Source organism: Garra rufa, chromosome 10 (genome assembly GCF_049309525.1).
Source record: "Garra rufa chromosome 10, GarRuf1.0, whole genome shotgun sequence".
Lineage (NCBI taxonomy): Eukaryota > Metazoa > Chordata > Actinopteri > Cypriniformes > Cyprinidae > Garra > Garra rufa.
In genome coordinates this window covers 11,703,886-11,723,871 of record NC_133370.1, presented here as the reverse complement: position 1 = coordinate 11,723,871, position 19,986 = coordinate 11,703,886, and the positions used below count along the sequence as shown (strand labels likewise).

The window sequence follows — 19,986 nt, the reverse complement described above, 5'->3', positions numbered from 1 at the left end:
ATATATATATATATATATATATATATATATATATATATATATATATATATATATATATATATATATATATATATATATATATATATATATATATATATATATATATATATATATATATATATATATATATATATATATATATATATATATATATATATATATATATATATATATACTCACTCATCTTAGTTTGCGATGTTACAAAGCTCTATTATAATTAACGGCGCTCTCTATAACTTACTGCACAATCAATCTCTTATTTACACTCTCTCTACACTTTGTTTATGAAAGGATTCATGAGATATGTCTGTAATAGGCTACATTACTCAACGTTGCAAAAACGTGTAGAAACCTTTGAAGCTCCCCTGAGCGCAAACACAAATTTGCTGATGGGGTCAGTCGCACATGGTGCTCCTAAATATTTTTTTCACAGTCGCACGTACTAATTTTTAGTCGCAAATGCGAGTTAGAAACAGATGTTTTCCAGTGGCGGCTGGTCCATAGGGGGCGCTGGGGCGCCGCCCCCCTTCAAGTTAGCCAAGGAAGAAGACTATTAATATGTTAAAAATAAGTTTAATACATATTGCAAAATAATTACGAAATTGCATTATTTTGACATACTATTCGACTGTTAGTTATGTTAGCACCTGTTAAAAATAAAAAAAATCTAAACTGTTTTTCGTTTGTTTGTGTATGCGGGACGCCGGCCAAATGGGTGTCTATTAGGTCTGTAAATATTTGAAACGCATGTGACTTGAGGCTGAGCTCTGATTGGCTTGTTTCAGATTGTCCTCGGGGCGCAGAGCACTGCGCCCCAGACCCTCCCACTTAAGATCTTAGCCAATCAATCTTGTTTTTATATATTTTGTCCTCATGTGATTGGACCGTTCTCGACTGTCAAATATGTGCAATATCTTTTCCGAGATGAAAGTAAATTTGTTTTTATCTTTCACAAGCCATTCAAATGAAGAAAAAATAAACAAAATAAACATACGAATCATGGAGCTTGGATAGAGTTTGCTTGCTAGATGCGATGTAAGTCATGCCTTTTATTGTTTTCATTGTTTGTTATTTCAAAGTCCTGTCACCGAAGCTTTGTGAGCAACTACACAGAAAGTAACGTTAACTGTAACAATGCAGTTTAACTCAATCGTCGGTGTACAAGCAAGGGTTTATGTAGATGTCTTTTTTCAAGTAAATTGTGAGTGTTTATGTTAGTATTATTATAAACACAATATTAAAATAGATATATATAATATAGTGTTCCTTCTTTAATTGGACATACAAATATATTGTCAATAGCATTATAATTACTTATTATATTGGACTATATATAACTGTATGAAAATTAATTTATATGCAATGTTTTATTACAAATCAATTTATTTTCTCTGTCTTTGAGATTTATCCTGTGGCTCCCTCGTGTGGATAACATTAGTATTATGGCCTTTATCTCTGAATCACATTAATATAAATGGCTAATATTTTTGGGATGATTACAAATGTTTAATGATTACTTTACTGATAATAAAGCCTGTATTAACAGTGTGATTCATTTTGTGTGCGCCCCCCTAAAAATTTTTAGCACCAGCCGCCACTGATGTTTTCTTTTTAGCTACATGGCCCGTTCGGGCCAGTGACGATCCTGTCTACTGTCCCGAGCGTCTCGCACGCTGACCCCGGGCAGTCCTTATTGTCGAGCACTGATTATCAGTAACGTATATAGGCAGAATGCACATAGAGGGGAACATTGAGCGGGTGTGTCGCCGTGCAGTGATGATAGAGACAGGGGGAGAGAGTGAAACCAGAGCGATCGCAGCTGAGGAACAAGCCGCTAGAGAGGGCAGCTGCCTCATTTTGTCGTTACCTGGGCGGGCCGCCCAAGTAAACTCTATGTATGGGAAACGCTGGGTAAGAAGTTCACATCCCTATTTGACTGATAAATTGATGATTATGAAAGATCGCGTTTACTCTTTCACTGTTTAACTTCCGAGCATAGACGTCTAAATATAAAACATGACTGATGGGAGGTCTAATTTTACTTTACTTTTAGGCAATGTTTGAAAAGTATATAATATATAGTATATAAGTTCGTATAACAAGAAAAGGCGTCTTGAACACTCACCGTGTCTATCGGTAGGCTTCCTATTCAGCATACTGAATTTTCCCGCTTAGGCTGCTGGGGCGATTGGTATGAACCCATAGGGGTGGTCACAGGTTAATTTTATATTTATATTAATTTACTATTTTTACTATGAGTAATATTTAAGATACAGATCAGTGCGAACAATTTACCACTATTTACAAGGAAGACCCCCCTTACATCTTGTGTTTATGTCCTTCAGGGGGGATAAAGCATTAATTAGGGGGGTCAGACCCCCCCAAACCCCCCCGTAATTCGCACCCTGGGTAAGTGCACCATCTGCGGGCTGTAAATTAAAGTGGCGATTGTTCCGCTCTTGTTCAAAGAAGTTACAGGGTAGGTACACAATACATATAAATGTGACCTCATAATAATTCGTATGTATTTTACGTTAAATGTGGTTCTACAAAACATACATTTATTTACGTTTTTACAGACACTAGACTATGTCTACATAATGTTATCAAGACTACAATTTAAACCCTTAAAATACATAAAATTTCTGCAATCGTTTAATCATTCATGTAATATTCACTTCGTTTGCAGTGGTGGGACACATAAGGTATTTTCTCTGACATGCTGTGACTAACAACAGAACCATAAAATACACGGAACACGCATCTTAATTACAAAATGAAACAATTTTATTCGTGTGCTGTAACCCAGATCTTCAGAATCTATACGATTTGCGAGGACCAGACCCAATTTCAAGCCTTTATCCGGGCGATCTTCATCTGCATTAGAGTTGTGACGTTCGCGAACGAACCGATTCTTTTGAACGGCTCATAAACATGAACGATGGGAGCCGGTTCGCGGCTGGATGGGAGCCGTTCTTTCTGTCGTTCTTTTTTCCTATGCGTGTTTCACACAGATGCACACAAATTATTCCCGGATGGTCTACTACTTAATTTAAGATTACGAAGTGTGGATCAATGCACACTCTAACGGCTAATATTGCCCGCAACACATTGCCCGGTGAACGAGGATCCGATTAGGACTACAAACACGCATAAAAAGTGTTAAAAAACTACAAACATGGCGGATAAGCGCGACCAACGGACAGGTAGAGAAAGGGGTTTTAGTGATAAATAATCAATGTGTAACCTAATGAAAAATATTTATTTAATGTTATCCATGGTATATTTCATGTGCAGCAACATTATGAACTTTTATAATGATAGGTTTGGTCATTAACTTTTAAATGCATCATTATGCATACACGAGCAAAGTTCTCGGCCTAAAAGACTCGTACAAGAATGTGCCTTTTCATTTCTCTCTAATACGGTAGGAAATCAAATTAAACGAAATGTAGATAATATTAACTGACAGGGCAGTTTTAACAGTGACATGATTTAGGTAACTAAGCAACAGACGAAGTAGTATGTCCCAAAGCTTGCCTACTATTCTGCTACATACTCAAAAGTATGTACTTTTTCTTCACAAAAAGAGTACATACTTTAAGGGCATAGTATAATTATGCGAATTGGGACGCAGCAACACACTTTGTACTAAAGGTAGATCCAAAATAGTGATATCACTGTCTAAGCAGAGGGATGTTGTGCAACCCTATATAGTCCACACATGACAAATGAGGTAATAATCAATATTTCAGAATAATTCAAACTCAGATATTGGTGTGTGATATCTGAGTTTTAATTATTTGACTACAAATCTCACCTCATCATTCCTCCCAGTGATTATTTCAAGGATAAACTGATGCCCCCAAGCTGGCTTCAGAAAACTGACTTAATATTTAAAAAGAGCCAAAAGAGCCGTTCTTTTGAACGGCTCTTTGAAAGGAACGGATCACAAAGATCCGGATCCCCTCAAAGAGCCATAAATCCCATCACTAATCTGCATCCCGAATAGCGAGTGCAGCAGCATCAGCCATAAACCCGTGCTGTAGTGAATTTTGCGACAGGAAAATCGGACGTTCATTGGCTCTCGCCTGCATTCGTCACAGATTACGACATGCCGTTTTTCTGGTGAAATGTGTTGAAATGATGCGTGGGCGCCTTGTGGATCAAGACAATCTGAATAATATTTTCAGCGATTAACAATTTAAATTCTGCTCTCATCCTACTGCACCTCAAACCTACTGTATTCCGCCAGAGAGGACTGTGGCTGCAGACGCATCGTTATTTGGATTACTTTTTTGTACAGCTGTTGATTTTTGCAATAAATAAATGATTATGATTGCACTTTCCTGACTTTTATATTTTTATTACTGTACAGTCATAGTTAACGTTAGGTTTAGTGGTAGGAGTGAGATTAGCAACTTTAAAAAATACGTTTAGATATATTTGAGATATATTTTCAGATTGTGCGTATATGTATTGTAACTACTCTGTAACTTCTTTGAACAAGGGGGTAACAATCTCCACTTTAATTTATAGCCCGCAGATGTCTACTTACCCTGTAACTTCTTTGAACAAGAGCGGAACAATCGCCACTTTAATTTACAGCCCGCAGATGGCGCACTTACCCTGTAATTACATGCAACAAGAGTGTATTTTACCAGTAATTTAAAAAAGCTTACGTGTAAATACACCAAACGTACGATTTATGCCTGGCACAGTAATAGAGATACCTGTTAACACCGTAACTTAGGTTTTCTTACAGTTTTTTGCAGGTCGAATATCTGGTTGTTATTCCAATTATCAAAATGTAACATATGTTCTCCCTACACGTACGTGCTTTAATAGGTACGCTATAATTACAGAAACATACACAGTAAGTTCAGTATACTTATGTAGTTCTTTGCAGGTTGCATATCTGGGTTGTTACCCCCTTATTTTTCCCAAAATTTATCACATTCTCCCCTTATACCTACATGTACGTTCTTTATAGGTACACTATAATTACAGAAACGTACACCGTAATTTCAGTATAGTTATGGAGTTCTTTGCACGTTGCATATCTGATTTGTTACCCCCTAATTACACAAAATTAACATATTCTTCCACTATACCTACATGTTCGTTATATAAAGGTACACTATAATTACAGAAACTTACACCGTAAATTCAGTTTACTTACATAGTTCTTTGCGGGCCGTAATCTAAAGCGTTACCGACTCTTTGAAGAATCAGAATCAGAAAGAGCTTTATTGACAAGTATGCTTGCGCATACAAGGAATTTGTTTCAGTGTTAGTAGCTTCCAGTACACAGGGACAACAATGCATAGACAATAAAAATAAGAGAATAAGAAAACTGTTCATGTGCCTGGTAGTCCTGATATTTGGGGCTCTGTTACGCTGGCCGGATGGTAAGAGTTCAAAGAGGGGATGGCTTGGATATATACAAAACTGGTACACTGTAAAAAAAAAAAAAGCCATAAAATTTACGGGAAAACCCTGGCAGCTGTGGTTACCAGAATACGGTAGCAATGTTTTACGGTTTTCACTTAAATATACAGGTAAATATCGTAATTTCAGATTTTTTTTTTAACTGATATAATGGTGATGTACCAATCTTTTGAAGCAAAGCCCATTACAAGGAGATTTTAAATTATAGCTTATATTGAAGGTGTACAGTGTCATTCACACAAACACTAAACACCATCATGGTAACACACATAAAACTGATTTAATGCAAAAAACATTAACTTTACAGCATTATATGTAACATATAACCCTAATGTACAAAACTGCCAAGAAAAATCTAAGAAAAAAAAAAGTTATTTCCACAAAAAACATCAAATAAAAAAAAATAAACACAGGGAATTCTGGGAATGTCAGTTTACGGTTATTCACTGTAAATTTTACGTTCTTTTTCACTTCAAAAACGGTATACTGCTGAAAAATTACATGCAATGTGCAACACAGTTTTTCACCGTATATAGAAGGGGAACTTACCGTTAACCATATCACAGGTTTTTACCGTAGCATTTTTACAGTTTTTTTACAGTCCTTTTGTTCTGTGATTTTTAGATAAAAAATGTTTCGATTTAAAAAAAAAAAATCACAGCTAACCATGGTGCATTAACTGATAATTCAGCATTCAAAAATCTTAATTTTGGCCAAAACTATTCTTTGATAACTAACTTAACCAAATGCAAAACCTTAAGTAGTAATGTCTGAATACTGTTCTCTTTAACAAGGGAATTCACAGCCCTGTATATATTTCTGTATAGGGCTGTACAGGCTTCTAATGGCTACATCATGGTATTATGGATGATTTTCTTTTCTTTTTCTTTTTCCTTTAAACCAGGAGCAACTAATCTGCCTTAATGGATTTTAATTACAATTGAACAATACCAAAGGGTTAAATAGAAAGCCAAGATACACTGTTTTAGGAAGTAATTTCTAAAAAGATGTCAACAGCTGCTTTTTAATGGATACTGTTTTAAAGAAAAATCAATGTGCAAACTGAACTGATGTTAATTGAAAAATATGTCATATGAAGTATTTTTATAAAAAAAAATTTAAGTTAGATGGCAATCAAAACCCTTGTACCCTTCAAAATCTCATAAAATACAGACTGCTGCAAATTATTTGGTCGGATAAGTTCATTGAAGGGGAATCTAAAAAAAAAATCTGTACAGGATTTATTTCTATATTCTAATGTCATGAATTAATTTGACTTTATCATCCATATTGACATGGCTTAGGTATATGGCTATGGTTTAGGCACTTTGTTAAGTGAATTTTGGAATTCACTGCTGTTCACTTTGCTATTTCTGTTTTTATTTTTCACACATGCTCCAAACTGTGGTAACAATGTATATGTTAATCTCTATTAAATTAATTTGTAGGTTTGGCAGGTTGTCCACAGAAATGAGCAAACACAACCCTGAAGGACAGAAGCGGAAGCCACGGAAAGGTACAATTGATAATGTAATTTTATTTTTATTTTTTTTTTATTTTTTGGTCTTTGTTGAATATATATCAATTCTTTTACATTTTTAGTTGTTTCGGGAATACATGATTAATAATGAGTTTGGATACTAAACAATCAATAAATATAAGCCATTAAGATAAACTAAATTGGTATGTAAATGAACATAACAAATGTTTTGTTTTTAAGAAATGTGACTTTAAAAAACTAATTGTGGAAGTCTTTTCAGTGCAAATAGAAAATTCGAAAAAACAGGACAATAAATCTTTTCTAACAGCCATTTGTTAGCCTGATTGTTCATGTTCTTATGGTGTATTTTTTTTTAAAACCATTTAAGTCAACAACTGTTGTATTGTTCTGTTTTTCTAGGTTGGAGTGACATAATTCTTCACTATAAAGCTTCATTTATTGATAAATGTAAGTTTGTGACCGAGTGTAATCTTCCATGTGATGAACGTGTGGAGCTGGCTGGCCGTTATACTAAACCAGTGATCATTCAAAAGAGCAAAGAGCAGAATGAGAAATACTATTGTGAAAATGTGAGGTCTGCACGTGCTTCTGGATCAAAACCATCATCTCAACTGTTATCAAATGACAAGAATCAAAGCATCAGAATAGACCAGCTGTTCAGTCCTGACTGTGATGGAAACAAACCAAAAACTGTGATTCTCAGTGGAGATTCTGGAAGAGGGAAATCCTTCACGTTACAGAAGATCATGTTGGACTGGGCATTGGGAAAACTTTACTACAAAAACTTTGATGCAATTTTCCTATTAAAGTGTGAAGAGCTGAAGTGTATTTCTGAGGAGATGAGCCTGAATGAGCTCTTGAGCTGGAATTGCAGTTTAACGTCTGATCAGGTCTCAATGATACTGGAGTTAACACCAGAGAAAGTCCTCATTCTTATTGATAGAATTGATGAGTATGTATCTCATCACCCCAGTCATTTAATGTCACTACTTACCAGTTCATCCGATAGAGCCCGACCTGTGGACATTCTTAAGAGTGTGTCAAAGGGAATCTTGCTGCCTGAGTCATTCATGCTTGTCACCACAAGATCTATAGCTGCTGATGCACTGATGAATATCCTGAAGGGTCCTCAGCGTTTGACTGAGATTATGGGCTTCTCTGAGAGAGGGGTGCAGGAGTACTTCCAGAAGTTCTTTCAGGATGAGAAACTCTTCAGGAAAACATATGAGAGTCTGAAGACAAATGAAAGCCTCCTGACTGCCTGCTCTGTGCCTTTACTGTGTTGGATGGTCTGTTTTTGTCTGAAGAAATACTTTACAGATGATGATCATGTGATGAGAGAACTAAAGACAACCACCTCCATATATGTGCACTTTGTGTCCACTCTACTGGAGCAACATTACCAGAGTCAGTCTGTCCTCACCATGCTGAGGAGTCTGGGTCTGCGGGCAGAGGAAGGGATGGAGAAGCGAGAAGGTCTTTTTGTAGAGAAGAGTTTGATTGCAGCTGGCTTAGATCCTGCTACTAATGTGTTCTTGTATAAAGATAGTTTGGAAAGAAAACACAGACAGGTGCCAGTGTTCAAGTTTATGCATCTCAGCTTTCAGGACTTCTTCACGGGTCTTTATTATATTTTACTGGATAAAGAACAGTCCTGTTGGAAAGTAACAGAGCTATTGAAGTCACTGAAATCAAGGGGTATAATCAATAGGCATTCTCCAGAAAGAAGATCAAATCCCATCCCTTCAGTCATGATGTTTCTCTGTGGTCTCTTAAATGAGAAGACGAGCAGCTCACTCTTTGAAATGATCAAGTGGGCTGTTCCCCACACAATAACACTGAAGGAAAAACTGCTGGAAAGTGTTTCTACAATGAGTAGACAGCATGGATGTGAACTGTTTGCTCTCCACTGTCTGTATGAGCTTCATGATGAGCAGTTTGTGAGGAGAGCTTTAGGAGATTGGGTATCTATGGATCTGTCTAACATTTCTCTGAGGAGCACAGACTGTTGGGTACTGCTGTACTGTCTTCAGTGCTGTCCACACATCAGAGACCTGGACTTCACATACTGTGATTTAACAGCTGAGAAACTCAAGATTCTTCAGCCAGCACTTTGTATGTGTCGGACTATGAGGTCAGTGTGTTTGCATGGAGAAACACTTGTGAATTCAAACTTAATTCTTGATTAAAACTAATTTTAAAATACATTTACAGCATTTTTTTAATAAATACATTCAGTTAAGCATTTGATTTCTAAATACATTTCTTGTGTTTGACTCAAGGTTGTCAGTTGAGCACCTGTCAGAAGTTGGAGATTTGATCCAGATTCTTGGTAAATCTAAATTCTTGAAAAAAATGAGGTAATTTAACAAACATCTTGCATCTGATAAGGCCGTATGAAGCAACCAAAAATCATTGTATTTAAATGAATTAATCATTATACATTATCTGTTACTGGTAGAGTTCTGGAAACTGAGAACAGTGCTGAGAGTCCCAGATGGTCACTGGACCTGTCAGTCACTCATGGAGATGTTCTGTAAGAAACTATTACACATAGGTTGTATATGCTTATCAAAAGCAAGAACACTGCAGCTAGTGAGTGTACGGTGCTGTTACCAAATGTTTCTGTGTTTCTGTCTGTTTTAGGTTGTCTTCGAACTCCTCAGAGAAAAATCCATCATTTCCAGGAGTCTTAAACATCAGTCTTACATGTCAACAATCAGAGATATCCAGCACTGACTGGACACTCTACTTACAGAGACTCAGCAAGACAAGAAAAGTAGCAGAAGAGTCAGACAATTATTATTTTTGCACATTACTCTATTTATCTCATCCATAGATTTACTGTTAATTTATACTTTTTTGTTGTCACATACATTTTTGCAGTTCTTCAGCTCTTGATGAGCATGTCAGTTTGCTGCTGTCTTCATTTCAGTCTGTGGGTTTGAAGACGCTGAAACTGAAGCTGCTCAGTCTGAATAAGAGCTGGGCTTCTGGGATTATTTTCCTCGCCCAGACCTCCACCAGCCTACAGGAGCTCAGGTAAGATCAATCTCTTTAATTGCTAAACACTTTTGCTCCTGTTGAGGTGGGAAACAGTTAAGTTTAGGGACAGATTTAATGGTATGGTTGGAAAGAGTCGGTTAAGGGGTAGTTGTAAGTATAGATGTGACTACAGAAATTACTTAAATATGTAATTACATGGAGATATTTGTTGATATTGATGTTTGTGTAACATTAATATTGTAGAGTCAATGTCACTGGATTGCTTTTGGAGGAGGGACTCACGTTACTGGAGAAATCACTGACAGATCCACACTGCACTGTGATCATTGAAGGGTTTGTGTGCTCAGTGTGCTTTTTTAATGCATAGTTTAGATGCTACTAGTTTAAAACAAAACACATGACAAATTACTTTAATTAGGATATAAACTAAAAATCTACCAAACTTTATTGCTAAATGTTTTGAAATATTGTCACCATATTGGTATAGATCTAACAGAGAACATGGGTTGTTTCCTACAGAAGATTGAAAAGATTTTCTTTTAACTCCTAATTTCCTCCATGTTTATTAAGGAGAAAGTGCAGTAAACCCACTGACCAGTGCAAAGAACAGGACTGGAGTCACAGCTGTAATAAGAAAGTGGAGATTCACTTCAAACCAAAAGTTTTGAAAAAGCTGTAAGAGATCATCTTATATTTTATAGTCTGTTTCTCCCTCATACATATATCATTTCATTTATCATTGTCATCCCTGTTCTCTAGGCCTACCATCTCTGAGCCTAAACCGTCTGGACACCCGCTCCCAGTGTGTCAGTCTTGTGTTCACATTGTTGATTCTGATCAGTGGGTTGAGGTGGAGCCGTCAGTCTGTACAGATGAAGGAGGGCCAGAGTTCAGGATCAGCACTGCGGCGGGTCGATTCGAGTGCAGCAGGACCAGAATGCAATGGGTCTGTGCTGGTGACGTCACTCTCCAGTACCGAGCAGTGGATGGACGTTTCCTCAGAACAGAGCTGGAGAGACTTCAGTGTGAGCGTATTGGTCCTGTGATTGATGTGACTGTGATCTCAGGGAAACTGGAGGAGGCCCATCTGCCTCATTACGTCTGTTTAGCAGAATCAGACCCCTCTCTCAAAGATGCTGTAAAGGTCCTCAGTGTTAAAAAAGAGGGAATGTCCTTGGAATGTGTGGAGTTGACTCGCTTTCATGCCAAAATACTCCAACCATCTTTTTCTCCAGTAACATTAGTACTTATGAAACTAGGGATACCAGTAAAAGTACACTGTGATCTACTGATCTTCATGAAACATAAAGACCCCATCATTCTCCATGTGTATTTTTTACCAATAGATTCAGTTTTTGAAGAAAAAATTAAATCAGACCAAAAATCAAGTCATCAAATAAATCCTCCAAGACCTGAAACCCCATTGCAGATGAATAAACAACATAGTCTTGATGTTCCTGGTGCGAGTTTGGTCCAACCCAAAGAGATTAAGTTGAGAGGTGACATCAAACCAAACTTTTTTGAGGTCGTACATCCTGTGGTCGATGACATCACTATGACTCTTAGCCGAGTGGATGATCAGAAATCAGTATGGACTGCAAAAATTTGCAAAGCTTTGTTTGGATCCATGGTTAATGCTGAATCTAATTTGTTTCAAACTGGACAAAACCAAAAGACACCACGAGTGCCTGTCAACTTTGATAAAGTTCAGTTTTTTTATCAAAATTGGTGTGCTCTTATTAAAAGTGTTGAGCATGTGAATAACATTGCAGACAAACTTCTTCAGAAGCAAATCATTCATGAAGAATTATATTCTGAAATCACACATCCTAATTCAACCAGTGAAGCCAGCATGAGGAAGATCTGCAGCATAGTGCGTAAAGGTAGTGACTCTGTGAAAGAAATGTTCATCTCCATTCTTCTGGAAGAAGATCCCGACCTTTTAAGCCATCTGCCTTTACCTGACTCTTAACCTATTTTGCTTCATGATTCTACATTTGTATTTTATATGATTTGGAAAATTATATGTAAACTACAAGTGACCAGTGCACTGGAGAGCTCACCCTACTATACTGCAGCTTTGGAGAAGAGTATCTTAGCAAACCACTGTTAAATGAACATTAAAATAATGGCCATTTTCAAAAAAGTATTTCTGTTTTGAACTATTAAATTTGATTTTGTTTCTGTATCTGGTTATATTCTTGTCAAAAAAAATTGTATTTCTGTTTTTTGTTTTCGTTCCTTGAAGAACAACTCAGTAGAGAAAAAAACTGAAACCTAAGAGTTGCTAAGCTGTTGTATGTCTCTATGTAAAATCTGAACAATAGAAAATCTACAACGACAAGAAATCTCAAGCACCAAGAAAGCTCAAGCATGCTTGTTTGATGTGTGAGAGCCAATGATATTTTAATGAGGTGGAGGGACAACGCTAAAGTGCATTTCCGGTTCCATCTAGATTCCCTCAGAACATGATTTCTTCAAAGGGCTGATACCAATGTATAAAGCCATTTAAAATATATTGGTAGAGATGAATCAAGTTTTTAAATATTTTTTATTTTCCCAAAAGTCAGCTGGCAAAGAGAAATCAGCTGTTGTCTTTTAATACTAAAAACAACAAAGAGACCTAAAAAGTCTAAAGTGGCTTTCTCAGTATATAATGAGTCTTTAATATCTCTCAGCAACAAAAAGAAAATTCTGTTGCATTGTACTCACACTCAAGGTGTTCAAAACCTGCATGAGCTTCTTTCTTCTGTTTAACACAAAAGAAGATATTTTGAAGAATGAAATTCATACGCGTTTGGAACAACTTGAGGGTGAGTAAACAATGACGAAAAGTTCATTTTTGGGTGAACTATCCCTTTAAGATTAAATTGTGGTGTCCGAGTACTTCCTCTTTACTCGTGTCTATTGTTTCATATTTCAATGCTCTGTACTTTCTCATGAAGACAGACGTATCTGTGTGTGTAAAGGAAATATTGTATAATGCATTATTTTTATTCATCTTTTAGATTTTAATCGTGGATGACCATAAAATGAATTATGTCAGATAATGGTAAGTGTTTATTTCAGAGTTGCACTGCTGCTGAATACTTGAAATGGTCAAATTCTTAATATCTGTTATTAATATCTTAATTGAGTTATCAAATCAAACACGCAAAAATTCCAATTTGGACAGTGACCATTCGTAATGGGCTTTGTAAATCTATGTTTGGTATACATGTGTATTATTCAGAAATATTCTTAATAATAATCATAATAAATGTAGCTTTGATCACAGTGTGTTTGAATAACAGTAAAACTTTAGTCTTTGAATTTGCATTAATTGATTATACATTGGATACTAGGAACTTTGTAGATTTTATATCAGTTTGAATGGAAATAAGACATTGTCACACAACAGCATACCTACTTCCTTTTTACAAAGACCAGTTGAAACTAAAATCAGCCTAATGACCACCTCAGTATTAAAACTACAGGTGTTTTTTTAACTTTTTTTTAATATCACTATAATTCAGAGCGTGGTTTGTCAATGGCGTTCCCCATAGTGTAGCGTTTTGGGACACAGCTCAAGTTCCTTCAGGGAACCTATGATCTTTATTTTTGTAAATAAAATTCTACTGCTGCAAGTTGATCCAAACCTACTCTGCTACACTGTTACTCTATTTATTTTAGGAACCTTTTTATTTAATGTTATTTAATGACTTTTATGTTTCCGTAGGTCAGAGCCCAGAGATTCTTCAGTACAAGACTTACATCATTGACAGCTATAAGTTTGTGACAGAGTATAATCTTCTATCTGATGAACATGTGGATCTGGCTGGCTATTATACTGAACCAGTGATCATTCAGAGAAGCAAAGAGCAAACTGAGAAAATCTATCGTCAACATGTGAGGTCTGCGCACACTTCTGGATCAAAACAACCATGTCAACTGTTATCAAATGACAAGAATCAAAGCATCAGAATAGACCAGCTGTTCAGTCCTGACAGTAATGGAAAAACACAGAGAAGTGTGGTTCTCAGTGGAGATTCTGGAAGAGGGAAATCCTTCATGTTACAAAAGATCATGTTGGACTGGGCATCTGGAGAACTATACTCTAAAAAATTTGATGTAATTTTTCTGTTGAAGTGTGATGAGGTGAAGTGTCTTTCTGAGAAGATGAACTTGAATGAGCTCTTGAGCTGGAGTTGCAGTTTAACATCGGATCAGATCTCACAGATACTAATGTTAACACCAAAGAAAGTTCTCATCCTCATTGATGGAAGTGATGAGTATGTATCTCATCCACGCCTTCATTTCAAGTTACTACACACTAATCCATCCAAGAGCGCACCACCTATAGTCATTCTTAATAACCTGTTGACGGGAATCTTGCTGCCTGAGTCATTCATGCTTGTCACCACAAGATCTGTAGCTGCTGATGCACTGATGAATCTCCTCAAGGGTCCTCCGTGTTTCACAGAGATTATGGGCTTCTCTGAGACAGGGGTGCAGGAGTACTTCCAGAAGTTCTTTCAGGATGAGCAGCTCTTCAGGAAAAAATATGAGCGAGTGAAGACAAATGAAAGCCTCCTGAATGCCTGTTCTGTGCCTTTGCTGTGTTGGATGGTCTGTTTTTGTCTGAAGAAATACTTTACGGATGATGATCATGTGATGAGAGAACTAAAGACAACCACCTCCATATATGTGCACTTTGTGGCCACTCTACTGGAGCATCATGACCAGAGTCAGTCTGTCCTCACCATGCTGAGGAGTCTGGGTCAGCTGGCAGAGAGAGGAATACAAAATCAGCAAGTCTTTTTTGATGAAAAGCCTGTTTCTGAGACTGACTTAGATGCCACCATTTGTCGGTTCTTGTATAAAGGCAGTTTGAAAAGAAAAGACAAACTAGTGCCAGTGTTCAAGTTTATCCATTTCAGCTTTCAAGAGTTCTTTACTGCCCTTTATTATGTTTTACTGGATGAAGAAGAGTACTCCTCAAAAGTAAGCGAGCTGTTTCACTTGATGGAATGGGAGGCTATAATTGACAAGCCATCTCCAGATTTGAGAGAAAGAAGATCAAATCCCATACCTCCAGTTATGCTGTTCCTGTATGGTCTTTTAAATCAAGAGGTGAGCAGCTCATTCCTGGAAAAGACTGAGTGCGCTGTTCCTCACACAATAAAACTGAAGAAAAAAGAAATGCGTAAAACACTCAAGAGTGCTATTGCTTTGATGATACAGCAGTATGGAATTGAGTTATTTGCTCTCCACTGTCTGCATGAGTTGCAGGATAAGAGATTTGTGAGAAAGATTTTGAAAGTTTACAGGTCCATGGATCTCTACAACATTTCTCTGAGAAGCACAGACTGTTGGGTGCTGCTGTACTGTCTTCAGTGCTGTCCACACATCAGAGACCTGAACCTCATGTACTGTGATTTAACAGCTGAAAAACTCAAGATTCTTCAGCCAGCACTCTGTATGTGTGAGACTCTGAGGTCAGTGTGTTTGCATGGAGAAAAGGAAAGCATAAAACTTAGTTATTTTGCCATGTATATGTCAGTAACATTACATTTCATGCTTATGAAATTACTTACAATAAAGGGTCAGTATTTGTATATTCTAAATAATTTTTGTGTATGACATTAGGTTGACAGTGGACTACCTCTACAACGTTGGAGATTTGATCCAGAATCTTGGTGAATCAAAAATCTTGAGAAAACTGAAGTAATTTTAATAAAAAAAGTATCTTACTTCCAATAGGGTCATAGGAAATGGCAATAATTTTCATTTTGAATGTAGTGTTTAAACGTTACTTTGATTTATTAGTTGTTTTAAAAGTTATCTTTTTACTTTTAAATTTCAAAAAAAGCAACGTGTAATTTGTGTCTTTGTCCTGACTGGTAGAGTCCAAGAGGAAGAATACAGTGCTGAGAGTCCCAGATGGTCTCTTGACCTGTCAGTCAAACATGAAGATGTCTTGTAAGAAACTATTGCACATACAATGTAATCTCTCTGACCAAAATGATAATTTATTTTTTAGAAGTCAAGAAAAATCATTCATAGTGAGATGTCATCAACTGTTCATTTTTGTCTGTTTCAGTTTGTTTTTGAACTCCTCTGAGAAGAACCCATCATTTCCAGCAGTCTCAAACATCCGACTTACATGTCCACAATCAGAGATATCCAGTACTGACTGGACACTCTTCTTACAAAGACTCAGCAAGGCAGGAAAAGTAGCAGAAGTGTAAGGAAAACAATGATTTTGCCATTAACTATTTATCTCGTCAGTAGATTTCCTGTTATTCAAACATACTGTGGTCAAATATACTTTTGCAGTTCTCCAGCTCTTGATGAGGATGTCAGTTTGCTGCTGTCTTCATTTCACTCTGTGGGTTTGAAGATGTTGGATCTGAAGGTGGTCATTCTGAATGAAAACTGGGCTTCTGGGATCATTTCCCTCATCCAGAGCTGCACCAGTCTACAGGAGCTCAGGTAAGAGGATCTGCATAATAAATTCAGAATTCTTAATTCTACAGTGGCCCCATTTACATTTTGGACACTTAAGCCAAATCTGAATTTCGTTTGGTTACATATAAAACATTCATGCAAGTGGCATCTGAAAAATCACTTGTCTTCACTTACCTTCTTGTTTAATCTGTTTGCAAGTGTTGAGGAAGAAATTTACAATGATGAGAGTCTCTTCTCATCTCTCAGTGTTTTGCTTTCTGACAAGGATATCAGGTATATTGCACGCACACAAACACATTTCAATTTTTACAGGTTTTATAATGCAGTACCAAAAATATTTGTAAAGAATTAATTGGTTGTCTAAATAACTCTATAATTGCTATGTTAGGCTGTGATGTGTTATGTGCAACCTGTATGATTTTTAGGCTGGATGTGAGGCACAGACAGATGTTTGAGTCTCTCTCACATATCACTCTCACTTGTCCCCGCTCAGCGTTAAGCAACTCTGACTGGAAAATCTTCTTCCAGAGATTCCACAGACAGACCAGATACAAACCAGAGTAACTATAATCCCCAACATCAAACTAGCATTCACAATTTGTACTGACTGGTAATTTGTCCATACTTTTGTGCCATTGTGCTTCTTGCAGTTCTCCAGAGTGTAATGAGCAAGCGGATGCTCTGTTTTCTTTCCTGCATTCTGTGTGTGATCTGAAGAGTGTGGAGCTGATCATCTTCAGTCTGAATCAGAGCTGGGCTCTCAGGATTCTTACTCTCATCCAGACCTGCAGCAATCTGCAAGAAATCCGGTGAGACTGAGACATGAAACTTACTGTAGTGTTAACTGATGATGAAGCAGTCCATGCTTTGATTTTGGATTGTTTGGTGATCATTTAATGTGAGTAAAAGAACACTCTGTTCTGACACTTCACTTTGACTCTTCACAATGCTGTTCTTGCTGCTAACTACATTGTTAGTAAAGATAAAGTCATTATAACAGTGTCTCTGTACAAAACACTGAAATGTTATTTTGTAGTGTCAATGTCACTGGATTGCTCTTGGAGGAGGGGCTCATGTTACTAAAGAAATCGCTGACAGATCCACACTGCACTGTGATCATTGAAGGGTTTGTGTGCTTAATATGCATTTGACTTTTTATCTAACGATGAATAATGTAGTTGTATTTAACCAGTTCACCATACAACTTCAAAAATTTGATCTATTTACATTGTGGAATGAAATTAATGTGCTGTATCTAAAAAAAAGTGTGCCTAAAAAATTGCTACCAGATATTTAACAACTTAATTGTAGAGCCTCTAGAGTTTCATTTTTAAGGTCATTGAACACTGAGTCTAAAATTGTTGTGTGCGTTTTTTCGTATTTGTCATCCTTTCTTATCAATGCGAAAATGCAGAAAATCTAAATGTTCCGAACTTTTGTATGACAGGCGAAAGTTTCTGAGGCAGTGTGCAAATGTGATTGACCCAACGCGAGGTCGTATTTATTTTTTAAAGTGTGAAAATTTCAGACTTAGTGTGTAATGACCTTAAGTCCTTTCTATCATTATTTCATATTTTTATATATTTTGTTTCCACCAACTTTCTCAAGGAGAAAGTGCAGTAAACTCACTAGCCATTGCAAAGAAGAGCACTGGAGTCACAGCTGTAATGAGAAAGTGGAGATTCTCTTCAAACCAAACGTTTTGAAAAAACTGGAAGAGTGAGATCATTTTATAGTCTCACATGTTTATCATTTATACATTAGTCATTTTATTTATCATTACTATCTCTGTTTTAGGGTAAACATCTCTGAACCGTCTGTACTGAATCTTCACCCGCTCCCAGTGTGTCAGTCTTGTGTTCACATTGGTGATTCTGATCAGTGGGTTGAGGTGGAGCCGTCAGTCTGTACAGATGAAGGAGGGTCAGAGTTCAGGATCAGCACTTCGGCGGGTCGATTCGAGTGCAGCAGGACCAGAATGCGATGGGTCTGTGCTGGTGACGTCACTCTCCAGTACCGAGCAGTGGATGGACGTTTCCTCAGAGCAGAGCTGGAGAGACTTCAGTGTGAGCGTATTGGTCCTGTGATTGATGTGACGGTGATCTCAGGAAAACTGGAGGAGGCCCATCTGCCTCATTACGTCTGTTTAGCAGAGTCAGACCCCTCTCTCAGAGATGCTGTAAAGGTCCTCAGTGTTGAAAATGAGGGAATATCCTTGGAATCAGTGGAGTTGACTCGCTTTCATGCCAAAGTACTCCAACCATCTTTTTCTCCTAAAACAGTGCTTATGAAACTGAGGATATTAGTAAAAGTGCACTGTGATCTACTGATCTTCCTGACACAGAAGAACCCCGTCATTCTCCATGTGTATTTTTTCCCATCAGATTCATTTTTTAGGAAAAAAATTAAGGCTGAGGAAAAATCAAGTCGACCAATCAAGTGTCCAAGACCTGAAACCCCACTGCGGATGATGAAACAACACAGTCTCGAGGTTCCTGGTGCATCTGTCCAACCTGAAGAGATCAAACTAAGAGGTGACATCGAGCCAAACTTCTTCAAGATCAAACATCCTGTAGTCGATGACATCAAAATGTCTCTCAGCCGAGTGGATGATCAGAAATCAGTTTGGACTGCAACAATTTGGAAAGAAGAACTAGCCGAAACAACTGAAAGCAAAGTCGAGTCGAGTTTGAGCCAACATGGAGAAATACAAACTAAACCGCAAGTGGCTGTCAACTTTGATAAAGTTCGTTTTTTTGACAGCAGTTGGTCTGCTCTTATTAAAAGTGTTAAGAATGTGAACGCCATTGCAGACAAACTGCTTCAGAAGCAGGTCATTAATGAAGAAATGTATTCTAAAGTCACACATCCGACTTCAACTAAAGAAGAAAGCATGAGAGAGATCTGCAGCAAAGTGCGTAAAAGCAGCACCACTGTGAAAAATCTCTTCATCTCTATTATTCAGGAAGAGGAGCCCAGCCTTTTAAATGATTTGCATTTATTAGACTCTCAGCTTTAAAAAGTTAATGTGATTCAAACCAGAGAGTGCAAAGAGAAATGCATTAATATATCTTTAAAAAATGTTTAATACATTTGTACAAAATATTCATAAAAAAGAGTGGAGAACAATGTATGTGTATCTCGCTTGATTTACGAAACTGCACTATTTTTGCTGTAACTAGTCTAAAAATAAACATGTTGGTAAATTGCCACTAAATAATTTTTTTCCCTCAATTTTTTCCGTCTCTGAAGTGTCACATGTTGTCCCTTCACGCTCGTGCGGCAGTACCAGAGAGTCTCATAAGCTAAATAAGGGTTTTCCAAGAAGTCGCTAGATTTGTCGCTAGGCGCTTTTTTGAAAAAAAGTCGCTAAGGGGGTCTGAAAAGTCGCTAAATATAGCGTTCTTCGACGCTCATCCAGGACTTGCTGTCATAGCAACAGATCAGTAAGCGTAAACCTGCTCGGAAGCAGGCTTACTTTATGTAAACAGGATTAGATCGCGGCCACTCAGTTATGTTCGCTTCACTTATATGAAAGCAACAGCGTAGTTTTCCCAATTAATTTTGTATTACAAGTC

The 19,986-nt window shown here is 37.1% G+C and overlaps 2 protein-coding genes across 2 annotated transcripts; both read left to right on the top strand.

The window, feature by feature from the left end:
* Positions 1–6,678: 6,678 nt before the first annotated feature.
* On the top strand, positions 6,679–12,043 carry LOC141344721 (NACHT, LRR and PYD domains-containing protein 1 homolog). Its single transcript, XM_073849615.1, has 9 exons — positions 6,679–6,967; positions 7,352–9,086; positions 9,235–9,312; positions 9,414–9,488; positions 9,599–9,742; positions 9,839–9,994; positions 10,202–10,291; positions 10,529–10,633; positions 10,718–12,043. Exons 1-9 carry the CDS (start codon positions 6,844–6,846, stop codon positions 11,928–11,930), a joined length of 3,720 nt encoding a protein of 1,239 aa, XP_073705716.1. The 5' UTR covers positions 6,679–6,843; the 3' UTR covers positions 11,931–12,043.
* A 954-nt stretch (positions 12,044–12,997) lies between these two features.
* Positions 12,998–19,628, top strand: LOC141344460 (NACHT, LRR and PYD domains-containing protein 1 homolog). Its single transcript, XM_073849355.1, has 9 exons — positions 12,998–13,010; positions 13,677–15,435; positions 15,587–15,664; positions 15,845–15,919; positions 16,041–16,184; positions 16,277–16,432; positions 17,445–17,534; positions 18,017–18,127; positions 18,206–19,628. The coding sequence occupies exons 1-9, from the start codon at positions 12,998–13,000 to the stop codon at positions 19,425–19,427; spliced, it is 3,648 nt and encodes a 1,215-aa protein (XP_073705456.1). The 3' UTR covers positions 19,428–19,628.
* Positions 19,629–19,986: the final 358 nt, after the last annotated feature.

What these genes read in the sequence shown, in the direction of transcription:
- LOC141344460 (XM_073849355.1), top strand. An exon ending in ACCAGTCTACAGGAGCTCAG is followed by an intron (nt 16,433 to 17,444) that starts GTAAGAGGATCT and finishes GTTATTTTGTAG; the next exon opens with TGTCAATGTCACTGGATTGC. An exon ending in GTTTTGAAAAAACTGGAAGA is followed by an intron (nt 18,128 to 18,205) that starts GTGAGATCATTT and finishes TCTCTGTTTTAG; the next exon opens with GGTAAACATCTCTGAACCGT.
- LOC141344721 (XM_073849615.1), top strand. Translation starts at nt 6,844, where the DNA reads ATGCTCCAAACTGTGGTAACAATGTATATGTTAATCTCTATTAAATTA. An exon ending in GTCACTCATGGAGATGTTCT is followed by an intron (nt 9,489 to 9,598) that starts GTAAGAAACTAT and finishes TGTCTGTTTTAG; the next exon opens with GTTGTCTTCGAACTCCTCAG. An exon ending in ACAAGAAAAGTAGCAGAAGA is followed by an intron (nt 9,743 to 9,838) that starts GTCAGACAATTA and finishes ACATTTTTGCAG; the next exon opens with TTCTTCAGCTCTTGATGAGC.